This window comes from Equus quagga, chromosome 14 (assembly GCF_021613505.1).
Source record: "Equus quagga isolate Etosha38 chromosome 14, UCLA_HA_Equagga_1.0, whole genome shotgun sequence".
NCBI classification, from domain to species: domain Eukaryota; kingdom Metazoa; phylum Chordata; class Mammalia; order Perissodactyla; family Equidae; genus Equus; species Equus quagga.
The window spans coordinates 73,359,463-73,382,573 of NC_060280.1; the positions used below are offsets into that span (position 1 = coordinate 73,359,463).

General features: G+C 48.9%; 1 protein-coding gene across 2 annotated transcripts; it reads right to left on the bottom strand.

Annotated features, from left to right (window-relative positions):
• Positions 1-801: 801 nt before the first annotated feature.
• Positions 802-14,427, bottom strand: ROBO4 (roundabout guidance receptor 4). 2 transcript variants are annotated; one of them, XM_046638006.1, is made up of 18 exons: positions 14,284-14,427; positions 13,613-13,942; positions 13,169-13,326; positions 12,888-13,008; positions 12,463-12,590; positions 12,134-12,362; positions 11,774-11,886; positions 10,694-10,862; positions 10,350-10,535; positions 10,180-10,222; positions 8,069-8,205; positions 7,690-7,953; positions 4,125-4,232; positions 3,796-3,934; positions 3,398-3,643; positions 2,880-3,238; positions 1,594-1,800; positions 802-1,458 (listed from the first exon to the last, which is right to left on the bottom strand). In XM_046638006.1, the coding sequence occupies exons 1-18, from the start codon at positions 14,351-14,353 to the stop codon at positions 1,448-1,450; spliced, it is 3,018 nt and encodes a 1,005-aa protein (XP_046493962.1). In that variant the 5' UTR covers positions 14,354-14,427; the 3' UTR covers positions 802-1,447. The 2 variants fall into 2 exon arrangements, with proteins under 2 accessions (XP_046493962.1, XP_046493963.1); XM_046638007.1 differs by lacking the exons at positions 802-1,458; positions 1,594-1,800 and having other exon boundaries at positions 2,963-3,238; positions 3,414-3,643.
• Positions 14,428-23,111: the final 8,684 nt, after the last annotated feature.

Here is a 23,111-nt window from a genome sequence, read left to right on the forward strand (position 1 = left end):
ACAGGGCTGGAATATTTTCAAAAGAAATTTTAACAGGAAGCTAAAAGAAAAACAAAACCCAAAAAGGGAAAAGCAAATAGAGAGGAAGGGTTGTGTATCCGCAGCACTGAGTCCTCATCCTGAGATCACGACACTCCACCCAGACTGGCCTGAGTCCCCCAGGGTCCCGCCTCACTCAGCCTCTGAACTCAGAGCCGCCTCCAGGTAGAGCTGCTTGGGTTTGGGGACCATCACCCCCTTTCAGGGCCTGCTTCCCAGTTGGTCCTCCCTAGAGGTGTCTTCCTGTGGCCCTGGTCATGCTTCCATCTTGTGGATTCTGCCCCTGCTTTTCCCGCCAAGTGAGAAAGGCGTGGCCCTCCCTGCCCTCCAGTAGCCTTCTGGGCTCAGGCCCTGGCCGTCCTGCTCCACCATTTCTCTGTTCTGTTGTTTTGTCTGAAGAGCGTTCACCAGCCAGTCATTACAGGTAGTTCTGCCTGTTGTGGAATTTAGCTGCTTTGTCTATTTTAAGAAACCGTCTGGGGAGTGGTGTTTGGGGAGGCGCACTGGGGCCCCTGAAAGCAGGAGTTGTCTTCTGAGGAATGATTGCTAAGACCAGCAGACCCTGAAAATCCCCCACTCCTCCCTTTCCTAGATTCTGCTTGAAATCTGATGGATGCATGCAACCCACCTCTCCCTTACAGAACAGAAGTGAGTGGCACTCTCTGAGTGTCAGTGAGTGCTTGATCCCTTTCTAACTCAGGCAATTCTTCCCTCTCTCCGTGTGCCCTCCCACAATGGTGCTCTGGGAATGATCTCACAGAATCAAGTCATTACAGTTTTATAGTATCAAATTCCAGAGTGACAACAGTATGAGGAGGGTGTTTTTGTCCCACATTTTCACACCTCCCTTCCTTCAGCTTCTTCCCTAGATTCATCTTGAACCCTCTGCCTTGGTACTGAGGTAGGGCCTCAGCCTCAGTGGCATTCCTCTTTGTCTCCTGTCCACGGGGTGGGTGGGGAGAGAGTTGAGCCTGCCTCGGTAGGACTGGTCCAGGTGAAGCTGAGAGAGGAGGCTCCTTCCTGCACAGCCCTCTCCCACAAGCCCTGTTGTCCTCCAGGGAGACCTCGGGCTCCTCACTTCCCGTGACCCAAGTGGGTGGGGAGGTCAGGAGGTAGGGCTGCTGCTTAGGCCAGAAAGGCCTGGTTGTGGGAGTGGATGGAACAGAGAAAAAGGCAAGGGCCAGGAGTCAGGTGAGGACTTTTGCTCCCCAGGGGCTCCAGACCTGCTTTGTTCTTATTTTGTTTTCATTTGTTTTCACAGTCCCGGAGAGAGAACTCTCCTGGAGGCCGGGCAGGGTGGACCCCAACTGCAGAGAAGCATAGGCCAAGACCCCGACACCACAGCCTGGCGGGGGGCTGACAGGAGAGGCGGTTCTGATTCTCTTCTTTGCAGCCTCAGGGCCACACTTCAGGAGGAGTCTGTAGGAGAAGCGGAGAGCGGAGTTATCTACCTTGCTCCTTTTCTCTCCTGCTAGACCCCACGCTTCCTCTTGGCTCCTCCCCAAAACCCCTCTAGTCAAGATTGCCACAGTAGCCAGGCAGACAGACACTTACCGCCAGCCTTGGGCATAGGACAGCCAAGCTGACTTCTCTGGGGAGAGACCCGAGAGTCAGGGGGCCAGGGAGGCAGCCCCCTTGCCAGCCGCTGGGTGTGATTGTTCTCCGTGTCCTCCAACCAGTCTGCCCTCCATTCCCACAGAGGCAGGGAGAGGGTGGAGGTCAAGAAGAGGTCATCCCGGGGGGAAGGAGGTGATGACGCATCTGTCAGGGAGGGTAGAGATACCTGTGGAGGGTTGGCCTTCACCCCTGGGGACCAGTTTAGGGCAGAAAGCTTGGAGCCTGCTTAAGGCATACACCTAACCCTAGACATAAGCTAGCCCCAACTCAGTCCATCAGTTCCACTGGCCATATCCCTAGAGGCCCCAGCCCCCTGGGAAAAGAAGACAGTCCTTTGGTTTCTTTAGAGAAAAGAGCTTGAACTGTTTCCTCCCGGCTCAGCCCTGGCCTTCTATCCATACTCCCGTCACCCTCTCACTCCTTGGGTATCCTTCTTCTGTCTCCATTATGGGCACTTCTGTCCTGGATAATCCTTGCTCTCCTATTTACCACAAGCCTGGTTGTTTTGCTTGGGGGCAAAGGGTAGAGTTAGGGTTCATAAGATGGGTATAGAGGATCTGATAGAGTGTATGAGGATGGGAACACCAAAGGGACATGGGGAGCCGTGAGCTATCTTCTGTTGACATGGAGACAATGGTCCCACTCTGCTAGATATGTGAAGGGGTGAGCCCACCCCAGCCACAGACAGGGCAAGAGGAAGGGCTTGGAAGTACAGCAGGAGTAAGAGAGGAAACAGAACTTCCCATAGTGAGGAGGCATCTGAAACACTAGGTTAGTAAGTAGAAGAAGTCAGGGGACAATCTGTTCTGGAAACCCACGTCTAGGTAATAGGACAGTCCTGGAGACCCATGTCTGGGTAAGAGGACAGTCCTGGAGTTAGGGGAATGGACCATACAATTGGCTGCCTCTGGGCTTTAGAATTGAACGATTGATCTATCCTTGTTCTTGTGGGTGACCTTAGGCAAGTTTATAAACCGATTTGACTTACAGTTTCCTCAGTTAGAAAAGAAAGATAAAGAATATCCTTATAGAATTGTTACTAATATGAATGTATATAAAGCACTTGTATTCCTGGGACATAGTAATGACTCAAAACCCAGCTGTTTTAAGCGTGAGGACAACGTAGATGATGATTAGGAAGGTTTGCCTCTTGTTTGGGGAGAAGGGGGGGTGTCCACTCCAAGAGGTGGGGCTGAGCAGTAAGATGGGATGGTCTCACATACCTGTGAAGACGCAGTCTGCCTCCCTGGGCTCCAGACCAAAGCCAAAGCTGTCCACAGCGACTGCCAGGGCCCGGGCGAAGTGCGCATCAGCGAGGAAGGAGCCATCAGAGGAGCTGACAAGGCTGGCTCGGGCGCTGGGGCCGTTGTCCTCAGAGGCTGAGCCCCAGCCGTTGGCCAGGGAGCCCTCACTGGGGGTGGGGGTGGGGCAGGGCCGAGGTGGGCACAACAAGCCCCTCACTTCGGACCCCACCCCTCCTCCAGCCCTGCCCATGTCTGCCAGCTCTGAGGCTGTCGGGACACTGATGTACCCATAGGTGACTGGAGGTGAAGGAGCCCTTGGCATGGGAGAGACACTGTTCCTGGGAAGAGGCAAAATGGGAGACTGTTCAGTGGTTGAGGTGGGGTAGGGTGGTGCCATGGCAGAAACATTCCAGTTGAGGAAAGGGGAATGGGGTAGAGATAAGCACATTCCTGTAGCATGCTGTCTGCGGTCTCCGGTTATCCCACAGGCTACTCACCTGGGGGTCTCCTCACCCTCACTGAGCTCCAGGCACAGGGCCACTTCCTCAGGAGTCAGCACACTGTCCTGATCCTCCCCGAAAGATGACAGTGAAGAGCTGGACAGGCGACTGGAAGCTGGGCTGGGACCAGAGAGGGAAGAGGCCTGGGGGCTGGAGAGACTGGGGGGACTGGAGGGGATAAGGCTGGGGATGGTGGCAGCTGGCAGTGGCGGGGAGGAGGGAGCTTTGGGCTCCTCCAAGTGCCTGATTGGGGTAAGACAGTGATGGCAGGATGGTTAGTGCAGTTCTTCGAGTCGCTGTCCATGCCTCCCTCCACCCCCGTCCAAGTCCAATCTCAGCAAACACCCGCCACACCCTCAATCCCCAGCCCTGCCTCCTGACCCATGCTGTCTTACTGGGTCTGTTGACTCTGAATGGGGGATCCACGAGGAGAGAGGGGTGCCGGGGGGAGAGGGCGAGTCACCAGCTCACTGGAGGAGCTGAGGAGCTGCGGTCCCAGGGCCCGCCAGGCAACCAGAGCTCGGGGCACAGCTCCTGGGCATGAGAATGGCAGAACCTCTGTCAGCCCCAGACCCCTGCCTGCCTGCCTGCCCAGCCCCCTCAGCTTCCTGACCCCACTCCCCACGCAGCCAGCCTCCCCAGGACAGGAGAAGCCAGATGCAGGGCTGTGGGCTGCTACACACTGCCGCCCCGCCTCGCTTCCCTCTCAGGGCCCTCCTCTCACCTGGGCTCTGGGGAAGGTTTTTGGAGCCTCTGTTCCCCAACTCCCAGGCCCAGAGCTCCATAGGGTGGCTGGCCCGGAGCAGCGGGGAGCTGTTGGCCTGGTGCAGCTCTGCAAAGAAATGAATCAATGGTTGGGGACAAGCCTGGGTGGGCTTTTCAGAGCCCAAGCACAGGCTCTATCTTCAGCTTTATCATTCAGTTAAGCTTAAGTGTCCCTGAACCCAGAGAAAAGGGAAAAGAACCTCCCTCTATCCTCTCCACTGCCCGCCTTCATCCAGGCAGCTGTGACAGGGCGGAAGGAGCACTAGGCTTGGAGTCAAAAGACCTGCACTCATAGCCTGGCTCAGCCACATATTAGCTGTGTGGCCTAAGATAAATCCATTAACCTTTCTGAGCCTGTTTCATTTGTAAGCACCCACTTCAAATGATCATTTTTGCCAATAAATAAAAACAGATTGGAAAGTTCCCAGAGCCTAATGAATACCTTAAAAAAACAGCTTTCTTCTCCTTTACTGTATACACCCCAATCTTCCTGATCTCTATACCTCACATTGCTGCTCCTCTCATAAATTTTGGCTCTGTGAAGACACATACTCCTTCTTTTCTTGGAGAGAATCTGTCCATTTCCATTTCTCACACTGCAAATATCTCACATGGTTCTACATAGTCCTGCCCTGAGAAACTTGAGCATCTCTCACTTGGGGAAATGGGTTGGACTGTCAAGTTGAGCTGAGTGGGTAAGACAAAACCAGGGAACCCCAGACCAGGTCAAGTGGGACAGGAGCGGGTCGGCTGACAACAAGAGGAACTTTAGAATAGGAAGACGTGTTGGTCTCACCCAGGGAGGCAATGCCCTGCCCATAGACATTCAATGTTTGAGGAATGAATGAGTGAATTGGTGGATGGTATCAGAGTTGGAGGTGTGAGCACAAGATGAGGCAAATCACACACAAGGTGGCAGCTATCGTCTGGCCCACATGGCCATTTAAGAGCCAGGACTCTGAGTGAACTCTGACAATAGAGAAGCTGAGGTGACTGAAAGAACAGACGCAGCCATGACCTGTGAGTGTGCTTCTTAGGCCAAAACCCAAAGAGACCTAAGTTTAAACCAGAGAGGAACAGGGGAACAGAGGGAAGATTTTCTCAAGACCAGGAACCAGGAGAACATCCAGAAAAGGACAAAAGAAACAGCCTTCAGATTAGTCACGTGATCTGATGTCAATTTGGAAAGGGGATCTCTCCTTGCGGAACCAGAGACCAGGCAGGACACTCGAGGCAGAGCTGTCTAGTTAGTCTGATCTCAAAGATCTGGGGGCCACCGTGGGCAGGTTCAGAGCAGGGACAAGACCAAGGTTACAGCATTTACCAAGCGCCCATCTGGACTCTGGGAATCCATGTACAGCGGCCAGACCTTCTGAGTCACTGGGATAAAACCCCTCACAATAGCTAGACTTCCTCCATCAAAGTTTCCTTTTATACTTTGGCTGCTTTGGTTTTATTCATTTCCTTTAGTTGTATGACCTAGAGAATCCTGGAGGCCACCTTCAAGGGCTCCAAGTCTGCCATCATCAGCTGTGTCTTGTCTAGTGCCTGGCTTCTTGACTGAGTTCAGAAAAGGGGACACATACTGGTTGGTTGGTTTGCATGGAAAGCAAAGGGAAAAGGCCAGTCCTGGAAAAGGCTATATTTATCCCAGCCCTTTTTATTTCCTCCAAAGGATTCTGGTAACAAAAAGCCTCCTCCCACCTTGCTTGGAATTACTTGGATTTTAGTTTCAACGTTATTTGAATTTAAACTATACAATAAAAATGTTATCAAGAGTTCGTCAAATCTCATTGGGCATACCTGAATTGCAATACATATTCATTTGAATTAATGAATGAATGAGGATATTCAGTGTATGTATCTGGCAAGGTGAGCAGAACTAAGAACCTTATATAATGGGTGAGACGCGGGAGAGTGCAGTCGCAAGAATATCAGTCGTGGAGAAAATCCACAACTCAGGTCAAATAATAAGAAAAAGGAATGAGCAGGTGAAGTGGGGGAGGGGGCACTGAGAGAGGCTGCCAGTTTTAGAAGACAAAGAATCATCAGTCTTTTGGACGAGATGACAGCAGTAGAGCCAATTTCAGGGCTCTTGAAAAGATCATGACATGATATTGCCCCGCTGCTGAGACCCCGGGAACCAGAGGTGGGCCAAGTGTCCACCAGCCCAGGGGTGTCGCTGTGGTCCACTCATCCTGGGGCAGCAGGGGGTGGGGCAGGGGTGAGGATAAAGAGGGGTGAAGTGAGGACCTAAACCTCTGAGTGAGGTTAGGAAGCCTCATCTCAGAAATGGACCTTTGCTTAAGAACTGGCTGTGGAAAACGCCTCACCTTTTCCCAGGAGCATTAATATTCTGAGAGGGACTATACGGCATATTCAAGTCAGCATCGTGCTCCACTGGAAAGCTGGTTTCTAAATGAGACTTATGCAACCTCTTTTTAGCTGGTGTTTCATTACCACTGAGGATTTCTCCTGCAAAAACTCTGAGGCAAAGCTAGAAAGAATGCCAGTTTCGCTAGTAATTAGAGTCATACAATTCTGGAAATTGGACAAGTTCTTAATTACTCCAAATCCATCTTTGTCTTCATAAAAGTTGGATTATATCCACTTAAAAAAAATTGGCTGTCGAACATTTGTAAATCTTATTAATCAGAACAGAAGGCTCACGAAGACAGCAGGCAGAGTGCAGGCCAATGTTCAGAAACAGGAGAAAAAAGTCGAGAGAATAGGGTTTCCCGAGGGCCCTCCCAGACAGGTTCAGAGCAGCCTTTGGAAGCAGACCATTCTGGCTTCAACTTTGAGTTCTGCAGCTGATTGGCTTGTGGGATTTTGAACAAGTTACCCACTTCTGGTCCTCTTTCCCTATCTGTAAAATCTGAGAAATAATACCTAGCCAATATGTTGCGAGGACTAAGTGAAATAACAAATGTAAGTGATGCACCTAACGTATAGAGTTGCTAAAGAAACAGAGACTATAATTATTTCTCTCTGGAAAGTCAAGGAAGGTAGCTGAAAGCCAGGGAGAGATCTGGGCAGAAAGGAAATACTCATTCTCCTCTGGAAAGCGAATTAGGAGTCGGTGCCCGTGTAGATCCATGCCTAGTGCACAAGATGAGTCCATGTGAGCCTGAGGCTGCATGCTAGCACTGGGAACATTCTGCCAGGTTCTAGAATTACTTGTATCCTGGTCAGGCACTTTCATTAGACTTTGAGCCCTCAGAGGGCAAAGACTGTATCTGATATCTCTTGTGTATCCGTGTGGGGCATACAGTTGTGCTTATTAAATATTTGCTGAGTCGAATTGACTGCAGAAACACGGCTCACTACTGGTGTGGCCGAACCACCAAGAGCACAGTGTAAAGGAAAGCTGAGGTCAGCACACTCCTAGCTGAGTGCTTTGGTGATAGGCGTCCGCCAGGACAGGAGAATGGAAGCTGTGGGTGGGGTGCAGCCCACCACATTCCCATTCCTGGTTCCTCCTACCACCTACTTCAGGCTCTGTCTATCCTCCCCAACCTTACCCTGCTTCTTTTTGGCCTTCCAAGCCTCCGCCGGGGCCAGAGACAAGCGCGGAGAAGAGAGTCCCCTGCGGCTGCAGAGGCTGTCTGAGCTGGGCCAAGGACTGGAGAGCCGGGCCAGCTGGGGTGGGAGACGCCTGACAGCTGGGGCCTGGGGGCTTGGCTGGGCTGGTGAGCTGGGAGGCATCTCAGCGATGAGGGAGCCATAGAAAGTGCTGGTGTCAGGAAGCAGGGGCACACCTGGACTTCGGGGATCCCAGGAGATCACTGCAATAAAAACGACAGGAGGAATTATGGTGAGGCATCCCACCCTCCATCCCCCCTCTCCAGTCCTGGGATCCCACTCCACTGCCAGGCCCTGGCCCCCACTGGGCATGCTCACAGGAGCGCCGGCAGTCTAGGGAGTCCCGGGGGTCCACTCCCAGCCGGCTGCTGAGGCTGCTGCTGCTGCTCAGATCCCGAGAGCCAGAGGTGGACCGCCAAGTGTCTGCCAGCCAAGGGGAGTCACTGTGATCCATCCTGGGGAAACGGAGAGTGCGGGTGGGGCAGGAGAAACAGAGTGAAGTGGGAACCTAATTGGCCAAGACCTCCAGCTCAGAGGGAGCAGAAGGGGTTGAGAAGATGCTGGTGTCAGCTTTATTCTCAGTTTTTTTCAGCCCTTCACAAACTCCTTAAGATCCAGTGTTCCAAACTCAGCCCCACTTTCTTATCCCCAGGTCAGGGAAAGTCCAAGTTGCCCAGAGCTAGGAGGTATTACAGAAAGAGCTGTGTGTTGAGACGAAAAGAACACAGGTCTGGAGCCAGACAAACCCGGAAATCCCCATCTGCTGCAGCCTAGTTGTGCAATCCTGGGCAGCTAGGTCTATTGGCCTCTGTAAGCCCCAGTTTCTTCATCTGTAAAATGGCAACAATGAGGCCTTCCACATAAGGCTGATGCTGTGAGCTGACATGAGGAAATGTGAGCTCACTCAGCCGGCAGAGCAGGAGCTGGCTATAGGGATGTTGGCCTCTCTACATCTAGTCTGTTTCCCTTTGAACTGGGTATCATGCTGGCTGCCTGAGCCATCTTTCAAGAACAGGGATCAGAACAAAGCACTTCTCTGCCTAAAACCTTCAATGGCTCCCCATTTACCAGGATAGAGTCAGCTGCCCAGCACGGCTTACAGGGCTCTCTTTGGTCTGGCTTCCAGCTCCCTCACCTTATCCTTTGCCCTGAGCCATCTCACATCCTATGCCCCAGCCAGACCAAGTGCTTGTCTTTACCTAGGGACACAGCAGGCTGTTTCTTGCGCTCCCTTTGCTCTTCCCCTTCTTACTTTCAGGGTAAATGTGAAACATTCCTCCTCCATATTTGCCCACCCCAAACTCCTCCTTGGATCTTGTACACGTTTCTGTGCTTCCAACACCGGGTTGCATTCACGTGCTAACATAGCTGTCTCTGCCTAGACTGAGAGTTCCTGGCAGAGGGAGACTGTTCTAAAGGAATGGATGAACAAAACGATCAGAATGGAATCTCAAGGACAGGGATAAAGTCCCAGAGAGCCATAGAAAGTTCAGGGCAGAGCAGACAAAGCCCAGGAGGTAGCTGGAAGAGAAAGGCCAGTGAGCACAGAACAACGCAGGAACGTGGCACCAGCCAGCTTGGAACCTTGCTCTGGGCTGAGAAACTGACAGCAAAATGGTAGCCCAAGGCCTGGATATGACTGGCACATAGTGTGTGCTCGATGAACTTCTGTTGAAAGATGCAGACTTGGAATGTGAACCTCCCAGAGGCAATCTAATGAGATAAAGAGCAGGAGGTGGGCAGAGATTAACGGCCTATTTAGTGTAAAACTCAGCCAATAGGAGGGAAGAAAAGGATGTCTTCTTTCTCAGTATCTTGTCTCGTAACTACAGACTTGCTCTGGCAGCCAAACTCCCCTGGAGCAGATGCACCTGCAAGCTGGTCTCGTTATTGAGAACAATGGGTAAGAATCGATGACGTGGGGCAGAGCGCCCTCTGCTGGACCTGTGGGTGGATTATTGTGAAGGAATGATCGCTCAATAGGTGGGTGACTTACCAAATGCAAAGGCACTATTGGGTAAGCACTGAGGGTATAGAGAAAATTAGAAATTAGACTGGTCCTCTGGTACTAGTTATTCTCCACCCGGCAGGTGAGTCAGCAGGAGAGTGTAGTAAGTATTAGTGAGAGGTCAATGAGGAGAGCCCTGGGTTAGGAGTTCAGAAGACCAGTTACTAGCTGTGCTGCCTTGGGTCAAGTCACTGAAGTTTTCTAATTCTCAGCTTACTCACCTGTCAAGTGGTGCATTAGTAATATTATTGAAAGAGAAATTAATTCTCACTCGGAGTTCAGGGGAGATTCAGGTGCTAGGATCCCAAACTGCCTGGCACGGGGGAGACTACTGCTCCATCCAGTTCTCAGTCCCAGCTCCACTGTCCCTCGGCCCCTCTGCCCCTCTCTCACCTCAGGTCCCTCCCCTTTCATCTCTCACCTGTGTTTTAGAATGGCGTCCTCACTGGTATATCTGTACAGACCTGGAAGAGGGCAGGAGAAGACTTAATCCAGAGTCTCCTGCACTTGGCCAGAGATCTAAACCCCTGTGGCATTCTGACTGGACCCAGGGAAGGCCTGACCACTTGGGCGTCCACTCCACCCTCTCACCTGGGCCCAGGTGCACCCCAGCCTGGCGCCGGCGGTGGACACACACAGCGGTGCCCAGCAGCAGCAGCCAGAGCACAACACCCCCGCTGGCAATGACCTCTGGCCGTCTCAAGGCGGCTCTCAGCTGCTCCAGGGTCCATGAACTGTGGTTGCTGGGTTCTCGGGTGGCTCGCTCCATGGCCTGCTCTGTATGAGATTTGGAGCTCAGAAGGAGGAGGCAGGTGAAGCAATGAGGGTCTGGTAGACAAGGTAGAGGAGCTGGAAGTGTGAGGTGGGAGCAGGGAGAGGAAGGTGGGAATGGGGGCTGAAGGGGTATAGGTGGGACAGGTGGGCACTGCTCTCACCTAAAAGGAGGCAGACAGGCCTACTGGGCTCTCCAGCCCCAGCGCCAGTGACTGCAGCCACTTGTACACAGTAGGAACCTGGCATTCGGGTGGCGATCTCCAGCTGGGTCTGCTCGCCTGCCACGGTCCAGTTGCTGGGGGGCAATGAGGTGTTGCCCAGGCTCCAGACCTGATACACAAGAAGAGGTGAGTACTCGCCTCCTGGCACCATCACAGCACCTGAACCCTTCATACAGATCACACTTTCGGCATGTGGTCATCTTACCCTGCCGTTCACCTGGGGCCACTCCCCCAACATACGCCCACACTTCCTTCTCCCCTACAAAGTGAGAGAGACCTCTCTAGACCGACAGAGGAGAGCAAAAGTAATCTTCTAAAATATGCGTTAGATCAGTGGTTCTCAAACTTCAGCATACCTCAGCATCACTTGGAGGGTTTGTTAAAATCTAGGCCCATCCCTGAGTTTGTGATTCATGAAGACTAGGAAAGGACCCAAGAATTTGCATTTTAAAGAAAATCTTTTGGTTTTTTTTTGCTGAAGAAGATTCACCCTGAGCTAACATCTGTTGCCAATCTTCCTCTTTTTGTATGTGAGCTGCCTCCACAGCATGGCCACTGAGGGGTGGTGTAGGTCTGCACATGGGAACTGAACCTGGGCCACCAAAGTGGAGCATGACAAACTTAACAACCAGGCCCAAGAATTTGCATTTCCAACAAGTTCTCAGGTGATGCTGATGTTGCTGGTCCAGGAACCACGCTCTGACACCCACTGCCTTAGAAGCTGAGAGTCAGACACAGCCTGATTTGATTCCTGTTCTGATTCCTATACCTGTAACCTTAGTGTCACTTTTCTTGTCTGTAAATTGGGGGTAATAACCCAGGGCCGACTGTGAGATGAAATGAGGCCATGTAGGTAAGTGCTTGGTGGTGTCTGGCAGACAGCAGGTCCTTGCTCAACAACAGTGAGCTTCCCTTGCTTCTCTGCACAGGTGCTTCTTCTCAGTGCCCAGAGCAAGGATGTGCAGGATGAGGGATATCCTGGCACCACCAGGAAGGAGTGTGTCAGCTTGAGGGGGTTACCTGGTAGCCACGGATGATGCCGTTGTGGTTTTCAGCAGGTGGTGGGATCCAGCTCACAAGGACACTGCTGTTGCCAGGTTTTAGAGTCACCTCCTGAGGAGGGGCACTGGGCACTGAAGAGAGGGAGGCAGGCTGTAAGGGATGCTGAGGGAGAGGACTCTAGGGAAAAGAGCTGGAAGGGGACACAGAATCAGAGCCCACACTGATGAGAATAGAAGCTTCTCACAGCTCTCCTTGCCTGGCCAGGGCGGAAAGGAGTCCAGGAGTAGGCCTCACCATCCCGCCAGACTAGAGCGAGACAGTCCAGGGTCCCCAGAGAAGAAAGGGCCGGAGGGCATACTGGGGGCGTCTCTCTCTGACCTTGTTCTGGCAGCCTCAGGAGCAGCACGTTGCTGTCAGGGCCTCGAGCCCGGCCGGAGGATGGCCTCACTTTGAACTCATAGTCTTGGCCCCAGTGGAGGCCCCTAAGCTCCGCGCTCTGCCAGCCATCCAGCAGGACCTCTGCCCATGGAGCTCCCTGGCCTCCTGGGGGAGTCTGGGCCCTGAACAGGGCCGTGTAGGACTGAGCAGGTGCAGCAGGGCCGCTCACCTGGGAAAGAGTCCAGAGGAAGGGGGAGGGGTCAGGGAGCTCATGACCAGCCCTTTCTCAAGCTCTGGACTGGCTCCCACCCCTAGGTCCTGGGCCTCACCTTCCAGCTAAGCCACACAACAGGCCCAGACTTGGTGCCTTTTGTGGGGTCCGGGTTCAGCAGGGTCGCGTTTTCCAGCTGAATTCGCACAGCCAGAAGCTCCAGAGGCTCCTTGTAGTCGTGGGGCTCTATAGGGAGTATAGGGCTGGGATGAGGCCTACAGGCCAGGGTGAAGGAACTGAGACATGGAACATTGCTCAGCTACAGAAGAACCAAAACCCCCAGATTTCCCAGGTCTAGAGCACTCATTTCTACTTAGGATGGGGGTGGGGGTACCTCCTCCTAAATGGAGTCCCCACCACTCTGACCCTGATCCCAGGTTGAGTCCCACATACCATAACCCTAGCCAAAAGCAGACCGCACCATCCTAACTGGAGCTCCCCACCTTGGCCCTGACTTTAGCTGACCACCCACCCTCCTCTTACCCTGGACAGACACCCTGGCTGCCCGGCTTTCCCGTCGTCCTGCATTGTTGGTGGCCACACACATATAGGTCCCTGTGTCACTCTTCTCTGCTCTTGCCATCAGCAGGGAACCCCTGGATACCTGTCAGGGCCAGGTGCATTGTGAAGTCTCCCATGTGGGGAGGGAAGCTTAAGGCCTCACTGCCTTCTCTTCCTCTAGCTCTGCAGGGGGACACGGGGCTGGAGGGCAGCTCAGTCCCTCAGGGTGTGCCCATACCCAGGACGGGATGAAGTACACTCACCATGTGCTGCCCTGGCTGTAGGGCCAGGGGTTTCCCATCCTTCCACCATGAGACTGTGGGCTCTGGGTGGCCCCAGGGTGGCCCACACTCCAGAATCACCTGTTCACCCACCGTGGCCACCGTGTCCTGAGGCTGGGTCTGGAAATCCTCCCGAAGGACTGTGGGGAGGATGCAGGGTCAGCAGGGAACAGCACCCAGTTCTCCCCTCCCCAGAGCTCCCCCCACCACCCTTGCCTCATTCTGCTTTACCTAACTTTTTGCTGCCTTGTGTTCACTCTTCAGACCCACCACTCAAATCTCCCATCTAGGACCACCCCAACCCAGCTCTCTTTTCCCAATCTCCCAGCCCAGGCCTCCCCTCACAGATATCCCCTCAAACCTCCCTCACCAAAGGCATCTCACCCCAGGTGTGCCCCACCCTGGGCGTCCCTTCCCAGGCCTCACCAGCCACAGACAGCCGAGCACCTCGGCTGACTGCCGTGCCCAGTCGGTTGCTGGCCTCACATGTGTAGACACCCAGGTCTGTGGATAGGGCCTGGTCATCCTGGGCATGTCCTCGGCCAGGGGGCCGCAGCAGCAGGAGGGTTCCATCAGGCAGGAGGTGGTGTATGTCTGGGGGCACCATGCTCAGGGGCTGTCCATTCAGCAGCCAGCGGATGGTGGGAGGTGGCTGGCCTGAGGCACGGCAGCTCATCTTGGCAGGGCCAGGGCCCTGGAGCAGCTGGTCCTGGGGATGGACTAGGATCTGGGGTGGGGAGTCCTGAGCCGTGCCTCCTGGGAGGGAGATGGAGGTGGAGCCCGATCTGACTACTGATGGCTCCCCCAAATCCTTGCACACCTTATCTGCCTTCTCTTATCTGAAGACCGGCTCCCAAATAACAAGCAAGCTGGGAAGGGAGAGGGCCAGTGTGCATGGGATCCAGGTGGGGGCCAGGAGGGCTCTCAATCTGTCTCTCTGTCTTACACACACACTTCATCATCATCATCATCATCATGCTCATCATCTCTGGCACCCCTACTGCAAAAGGGAAGCAAAGGAATAAGGAGGCCTCTTCTCCCGTCGCCAGGCCTTGGATCAAGGGAGCATGGGCTAGGAGAGGGAGGGCCACACTCACCCGTGATGAGCAGAAGTAGGAGAGGCAGGGGCCACCCGGCCCCAAGGAGGCCCACTCCTCCAGCGCCCATGGCTGCTCTCAGGCCGCTGTCCTTGTCTGAAACACTTTGTCCTGCTGCTCTGAGCTCACAGCGGAGGAAAGGAGGGGCGGGGCAGGGTGGTGGCGGTTGTTTGTGACCGAGACTCTGCCCCAGGAGGGAAGCAGCTTTGAGGAAACCGATGCTTCCTGCCTGGCCCTCCGTGCCTTGGAGAACTGGGAGGAGACCAGAGCAGAGAAGCTTTCTGACCTTGACCTTTTAGCCATAACCCCTGACTCCAACCTCAGCCCTAAGATTACCTGTGTTCTAGTCTGGGATTTCTTAAAGGTAACCCTTACACTAACCATAACTCCACCACAGCCTTTAACCCTAAGCCTCTATTTAAACCTGGAATGCCAATCCTTATCCCTTTGCTTCCAAGCTACCCTTTGCTAGAGTGGAGCGGAACCCCAGAGGTGGAATCTCAGGGCATGGCATTAAGAAGCTGAGGAGAGAGGAAAGTGGGCCAAAGAAGCTAGGTGGAGGGGGGCAGGAGTGTATTATCGTTCCTTGGCTCATTTTCCGAAGGCTAGGTGGGGCTAGGGGTGAGTAGAACAGAAGATAGGAAGGATTTGGAGGCTCTGGGACAACCTGGGAGATGCCCACAGTGTGTTCCTATTCAGCTCAGAGACAGATGAAATAAGCTTCTGTGAGACCTTGGGTAAGTTACTTAACCCCTGCAGTTAGTTGTCTTATCTGTAACGTGGGAATAATAATAATAGTTCCTATCTTGGGGGCTGGAGTAAGAATGAGACGAGATAGAGCATAAAACCACTTAGCACAGTGCCTAATGCATTATAAGTGATCAGTAAAGGTTAGCCAATATTGTTATTTATTCACTTTTATGCATGTCCCATCACTGAAACTATTCAAGCCTCCTCGGCAGGAATATTTTTCAGGCCCTGGAAAGGTGATTGGAGTAAATGACCTGTAAGAGCCTTTGCAGCCCTGGAACCTGGTCTGGAGCAGCCAGAGCTTGTAGCTTCTGAGACTGCAATGTCAGCGCTCCCCGCACTGCTCCCCACCCCCTCCCTAGAGAGAGGCTGCTCTCCCCTCTCAGAGCCCAGCTCATTTACAGGTCTCTTCTTCCAAATCTGGAATCTCAGCCATTTCCTGGAGCTGTTCCCGGAAGGCCAAGGCCAGGCTCTGGGGGCTCAGCGGAAGAGTGTCCAGCCTTTGTTCCCATTTGTTGCTGGCCGGCTCCTCTGTGGGGCCCCTAACTCAGCTGACTCCCTCTCTTCCTCCCCCTTCCCAGCTTGGCCTCAGTGCCAGCAATGGCCACAGCCACAGCCCTAACAGCCTAGCAAGAGGAAAGCCTCCCTCACTCCTTCTTCTCTTTCTCCTCAAACGCAGACCAAGACGGATTAAGACAATCGGAGCAAGAGAGCACTGTGGTCTCTAAAAACTGGGCATTTCCAAGGGGTAAAGAATAGACAGAGTGAAAGTAACAGAGAGACAGAGCTGGAAGGATAGGAACTGGGGTCAGAGAGTAGAATTTGGTATTCAGAAGCGGAGGAGCTAAGAGCAGTGACAAATTCCAAGGCATGTGCATGAACATATGTGTGCCACGCAGAGGGGAGCAGAGTTATGGGGTCAAGGATCTGTGGGGCCAGAGTGATGAAGGGGGTATTCATATGGACACTGAAGTCAGCCAAGGGCTAGACAAGAAAGGATGTGGTGAGGGGGCTGGCCCCGTGGCCGAGTGGTTAAGTTCGCGCGCTCCGCTGCAGGCGGCCCAGTGTTTCGTTGGTTCGAATCCTGGGCGCGGACATGGCACTGCTCATCAAACCACACTGAGGCAGCGTCCCACATGCCACAACTAGAAGGACCCACAACGAAGAATATACAACTATGTACTGGGGGGCTTTGGGGAGAAAAAGGGAAAAATAAAATCTTTAAAAAAAAAAAAAAAAAGAAAGGATGTGGTGAGACAGATGGATTTACCGCACATACAGCCAACTCGGGGTTTCCCAGATACAGAGCCCCTAGGCCTGTCTGACCCCCTGACTGCCTGCTCCCCAAAAATGTTGCTGTCAGCATCCTTCTTTAGTTTCTCCTGCTTATACATTAGACTTGGGGAAATTAACCAAGTTCTCTGCTAATGATTTAGTGCCAACTTGATTTTACTAACATCTCTATAATCCAAAAAAATGATATAAGTTTCCCTCGGGGGAAAAGAGGGCAAGTCTCAAAGGAATTCAGGTTCATGACTAGCCCTGTCCTCAGCTGAGTGAGAATGGACAGGCGACACAGTGAGGAGAGGTGCCAGTGTTGTACTGCAGGAGCAGAGCCCCAGAGGCTACAGCAGCCAGAGAAGTGGCCAATGCCCACAGTCACGTGCCTCATCTCTGGAGATGGCCTTCAGCAGCACAGCCTCTCTCTATTCCCAGACTCTAGAGAGCCAGGTGCTAAGAAATGATGGGGATTGGAGGGGCCAAGTACTCTGAACTGTTCCTGTAGGACATTAAGGCTCTTTCTTCTCACTCAGCCCAAGCATTCAGGGCACTCAGGGATCCATAGAGTGACGGCCAAGGGGACTTCCCATCAGCGAAGGGTATCTGCACGGCTCCCAGACACTGTAGCACTCATTTCCAGCAACCTGGCCCATCAGCATCCTGATTGTCTCATTTCCACACACTAAGGAAGAGCCGACTGCATGAGTCATGGGAATGATGTTAGCGAAGGGGAGCCGCCTTCAGTTATTTCAAGGAAGCTCTGCTTGGGGCCCTGGTGATGTGCAGGCCCCGTGACCAGCTTAGATAGCATCTTTCACTCCCTGGTTTAAGAGGTTTGTGTTTTTGTGAGTAACTGTTTAGTTGCTTGTAAGAAGGAAGAGGTAAGAGAGAGATCGAGCGCCCTTCTAAAGGACTCTTCAGAGGAAATTCTTTTTGACCTCTGGCTCCTGGCTTTTCTGGCTTCTTATTCTGAGTTCTCTGAAGATGCAGACAGGGACTCCTGCTGGTTAAACTAGTGGGGTGAATTTAGATGGGTTTGGAAGTCAATTACACTTAGGTTGAAATCCTGATTCCACCTCTTACTGTCAGAGAGACCTCAAACAAGTCACATAGCCTCTCTGAGCCCCAATTTCCTCGTCTGTAAAATGTCTGTATGAGTTTTATGGATGGTGGAAATGAAAGTGCTTTGAAAACACTAGATATGTGTTAATTATCCCTTGAGTGTTCTGGGAATGGCACATTCCTTCCCTGACCAACATAGCCACAGCCGGCCCCAACCACCTGTAGGCCTTCTTTTTGGCCTTGAGATCCTGCCCTTTTTGTCTTCTTGGTTTATTTTTCTTTTCCTCTTTGCTTGAGTCTATTTAATCCCGTTCTTCAAATTCTTATCTCTGTTCCAGGATGTCAATAGCTGGAGAGAAACTGAGTCAAGAGAGGACACAGTAATGAGCTCCTTTTAGCCGAATGGAAAAATTGCCCTGATGCCACTGCACTGGCACAGCTTCCATTCCCTAGCTCCTGGGCCCATTAACATTGTGGGCAATTTCAGGGTCCATGGGAAAATCATGTCTAATGCTTTCAAATCCACAGTTTCTTGACTTTCTCAACACCAATGACTGTGGCTCATGCCTAGACCAAACATTGGAGATTGGACCAATTAGAGATTTCAAAGGCTGCTGGCATCATCAACATTTAACTGTCTGCTAACATGTCCAAGAAGAGGAGATCAGTTACAATACTTTGTGTTCAGCCTGTCAATGCCCTCCAGCCAAAAACACACCTGTTGTTAAACACGTTGGGTTTATTACTCCTTGCAGCTAGGGAGGGTGCATACCACGGGGAACTGTGGAGCGTCTCAGTAACAGGGTGTTAGAAAGAACCTATTGCAGAATTTGGGCTTTGACTGGGTGATATGAGGAGGGTCCTAGAATGTGGAGCTTTGCCCTAAATTGGGTGCTGTCGGGAATCAGGGACAACGCTATGATTCTTTGCAGAAGAGTATCTTTGATAATTTCTTTGCTATGTAATATACCAAGTGGTTCTTCTTCCTCTTTTCTTCTTCTGTTATGAACCGTGCTGCCCTGAATCTTTATTTTACATGTCTCCTACTATAACTATAAATGTTTAAGAGTTTCTCTAGGGAATAAACAAACCTACAAGTAGAATTTCTGCATCTTGGGGCATACAAATATTCAACTTTAGTTGATAATGACAAATTATTTTTCAAATCAGTTGGTTATACCAATGTCCTTGAGCCACATCCTCAGAACAGTAGGTGGACTCCTTAATTTTTGACAATCTACTATGTAGAATAATATTTTATTGTTGTCAGTTTGCATTTGCCTGATTAAATAATGAAGGTGAGCATCTTTTCAAGTCTTTACTCACCATTTGTGTTTTCTCTTCTGGGAAGTATCTATTTCTATCTTTTGCTCATATTTCTATTGCTTATCTGTTTATTTCTCAATAACTTTCAGGAATTTTATATATCCTGGATAATAAGTCTCTGTGGATTAGAGATGTTGCAAAAACAAGTTTGGCCTTATATTTTCTCTTTCTTTATGAGGTAACAAAAGTTCTTAATTTTAAGGTAGATATATTTATTAATATTTATTTTTATAATTAGTGCCTTCTTTCTATTTTTGAAGAAAATCTCCTCTAAAGTCAAAAAGATATGCTCCTACATTTTCTTCTAAGTGTAAAAATTTCACACTTAAGTCTTGGATCTCTCACTAAATGATTATTTGGTATGGCTTGAGGTAGGGATATGCTTTTTTTCCAGATAGGAATCAATTATCCCATCACTACTTATTGTTTAGATCCAGTGACCTGCAATGATTCCTTGGTCACACATCAAATGTTCATATATGTGTAGCTTCCATTGGCCTGTTCGTCTGTTCCTGCATGAGCACCACACTGTCTCAATTACAAGAGCTATATAATAAGTTTTAATAACTGGTAGGGTGATTCCTCCTCTCTTCTTTTTCAGAAGTGTCTTGGGTATCCTTGGGCCTTCAGCTTGTCAAGTTCCTTGAAAACCTTGTGGAATTGATTGAATGTATAGAAAAAACTCACATTTTATGACATTGTCTTCCTATCATGAATATGTACACCTCTTCCTTTATTTGCTCTTTTTAAATGACTTTCAATAAAGAACTATAATTTGCTCTCTATAAATATTATACACATTTCGTTAAATGTACTCTTAGCTAACATGTTAAACTTCCTCTTGAGATTATTTGCAAAGATAGTTGCAATAATCCCTACCATCCTGTATGCTCATCCCTTTTAATGCTTCTTGGCCCTCCCAGAAAGAAGTGGAATCTTTTTCCCAACCTCTTGAAGCAAGGCTGAGTAGGTGGATTCTTTGATCAATAGAATACAGTGGAAGTGAAATGCGGAACTCAAGAGGTCTTGCAGCTTCTACTCTGAGACGACCATGTGAAGAAGCTCAGTTTAGCCACATAGAGCAGAGAGGAGCTATTCTAGCTGAGGATTCCTAAACCTTCTAGTCAAGAGCCAGTATCAATCACCAGACATGTGAGTGAGGCCATCTTAGGACCCAGCTCTAGTTCAAGGTGCCAGATGATATAGTCACATAAGTGACCTCACACAGCACTAGCAAGTGAATTGCTTAGCTGAGTCCAACCCAAATCATGACAGGGAGCTGTGATAGAATAAAATGGTTATTCTTTTAAGTCACTCAATTTTGGGGTGGTTTGTTACAGATCAATAAAGAACTAAGACACCTTGATGTTATGTCTAATAGTTTCTAGATTCTTTTGATTTTTCTATGTAGAAAATCATATAATCTAAATATAATGGCATTTTTGGCTTTTTATTTCTCATCTTTATACACTTTTGTTTCTTTTTCTTGCTTTACCAGCATGATGTTGAATACAAGGAGTGATTGTAGGTATCTTTGTTTACTTCTTCATTTTCAAAGGAACACTTATAATGTTTCACCACTAAGAATGAAGTCTGCTGATGGTCTTTTAGACACTACTTATCAGGTTTTAAGTTTCCTTTTATTTCTTTTTTGCTGAGGGCTTTGGACCATGATTATGTACTAAATTCTACAGTTTGTTTTTGGCATTTTTTTTGAGATAGTTTGTCTCCTTTAATCTGCTGATGTGGTGAATAACATTTATGAATTTTCTAATTTTAAATTATTCTTGCTTTCCTGGCATAAATGCAGTTTGGTGATGGTGTGTATCCCTTTTACACATTCCTGGATTCATTTGCTTATATTTTGTTTAGATATTTGCATCTATGTTCATGAGATTGACCCATAATTTTTTTCCCTCATACTTTCCCTGTCTCATTTTGATATCAGGATTTCACTGGTCTTATAGGGTAAGTTCAAGAGTATTCATTCTGTATCTATTTTCTGGAAGAGTTTGTCTAAGATAGGAATTATCTGTTCCTTGAATGTTTGGTAGAACTCGCCTATAAAAGCATTTGAGCTGATATTTGCTTTGTAGGGAAGATTTTAATTTCTTTTCCTAATTCAGTTTCTTTAAAGGTTACAAGACTATTCAGGTTTTATAGTTCTTTTTGAGTTGGTTTTGTTAAGGTAAATTTTTCTAGGATTTTTTTCCATTTTGCCTAAGTTTTCAAATTAATTTTTTTCATTTTGTCCTCTTATTCTTTTCTATCTATACTGGATCAGTATTTATTTTCCCTTTTATTTATAATGTCATTTATGTGTCTTTTCTCTTTTTCCTTGATCAATCTCACTAGAGATTTACTTTCTAAATAATCTTTTCAGAGAACTAACTTTTGATTTAGTTGATCCTCTGTGCTATATTTTTATTTCTCTATTTCACTAACTTCTACTGTCCTCTCTATTATTCATATCTTCTTTGGCTTTGGTTGGTTATTCCTTTTCTAATGATTTGAGTCGGATGCTTTCCTCTTTTGTTTTTGATGAGGGGTTATTTTTCCTCCCCCATCCCTCCCCCCTTCTCTTTAAAGATTGACTCTGAACTAACATCTGTTGACAATCTTTTTTTATTTTTTATTATTTTAATTTCTTTTCTTCTTCTCCCCAAAGCCCCCCAGTACACAGTTGTATATTCTAGTTGTCGGTCCTTCTAGTGCTGCTATGTGGGACGCCGCCTCAGCATGGCTTGATGAACGGTGCTAGGTCCGAGCCCAGAATCCAAACGGGTGAAACACTGGGCTGTGGAAGCAGAGTGTGCAAACTTAGCCACTCGGCCACAGGGCCAGCCCAGATGCTTTCCTCTTTAATTTTCAGCCTTTCTCCTTTTTAATGTAAGCATTTAAGGCCATAAACTTTCCTCTTAGTCACATTTTTGCTGCATCTTACAGGTTTTGATATATAGGATTTTATTATTTTTGGATTTCAAAAAAACCCTTATTTTTTAGAACTGTTTTAGGTTTATAGGAAAATCGAGAGGAAGGTACAGAGATTTCTCATATAACCCCTTCTCCTACGCATGTACAGCCTCCTCCATCAACAACATCCCTCACCAGAGTGGTACACTTGTTACACCTGCTAAAGCTACATTGACACATCATAATCACCCAAAGTCCATAGTTTATGCTAGGGTTCACTCGTGATGTTGTACATTCTAAGAGTTTGGACAAATGTATAATAATATGTGTCCATCATTATAGTACCATACAGAATATTTTCACTGCCCTAAAAATCCTCTGTGCTCTGCCTGTTCACCTCTCTCCTCCCCTCAAGCCCCGGAAACCACTGATCTTTTTACAATCTCCATTGTTTTGCCTTTTCCAGTGCGTCAGATAGTTGAAATCATACAGTACCTAGCCTTTTCAGATTGAGATCTTTCACTTAGTAATATGTATTTAAGGTTCTTCCCTGTCTTTTCGTGGTTTGATTGCTCTTTTCTTTTTAGTGTTGAATAATATTCCATTGTCTGGATGTACTACAGTTTATTATTTTTTTCCAGTTTTGTTGAGATATAATTGACACATAACATTGTGTAAGTTAAGTTTAAGGTGTACAACATGTTGATTTGATACATTTATGAATTTCAAAATGATTACCATCATAGCATTAGGTACTTCTTCCATCCCATCACATAGTTACCATTTCTTTTTATTGGTGAGAACATTTAAGATCTACTCTCTTAGTAACATTCAAGTTTATGATACATGTTATTAGTTATAATCACCATGCTGTACATTAGATCAACAACCAACTTGTTGATCTTACAACTGGAAGTTTGTACCCTCTGACCAACATCTCCTCACTTTCCTCTCAACCCCTGGTAACTAGCCTCTACTCTCTGTTTCTCTGAGTTTGTCTTTTTAAGGTTTCATATATAAGTGGTATCATACAGTATTTGTCTTTCTCTGTCTGATGTTTTTCACTTAGACCCTTAAGGTCCATCCAAGTTGTCACAAACAGAATTTTCTTCTTTCTCATGACTGAATAATATTCCATTGTATATAAATATACCACATCTTCTTTATCCACTCATCTTTTGATGCATGAATATGGGAACTTATGTTGTTCTCATATCTTGGCTATTGTGAGTAGCACTGCAATGAACATGGGAGTGCAGATATCTCTATGAGATCCTGATTTCAATTCCTTTAGATCTAAACCCAGAAATGGAATTGCTGAATCATATGGTAGTTCTATATTTAATTTTTTGAAGAGCCTCCATAACGTTTTCCTTAGTGGTTATACTGATTTGCATTCCCACCATAGTGCACTGGGGTTCCCTTTTCTCCACACCCTCAACAACACTTATTTTCTCTTGTCTTTTTGATGATAGCTATTCTAACAGAAGTGAGAT

Bases quoted from the DNA above. Each gene is read 5' to 3' on its own strand.
- ROBO4 (XM_046638006.1), bottom strand. From the start codon at position 14,353: ATGGGCGCTGGAGGAGTGGGCCTCCTTGGGGCCGGGTGGCCCCTGCCT. The intron at 13,009-13,168 runs GTGAGTGTACTT...TGGCCCTGACAG, and splicing joins TACAGCCAGGGCAGCACATG to GTATCCAGGGGTTCCCTGCT. The intron at 3,644-3,795 runs GTAAGACAGCAT...TACCCCAATCAG, and splicing joins ATTCAGAGTCAACAGACCCA to GCACTTGGAGGAGCCCAAAG.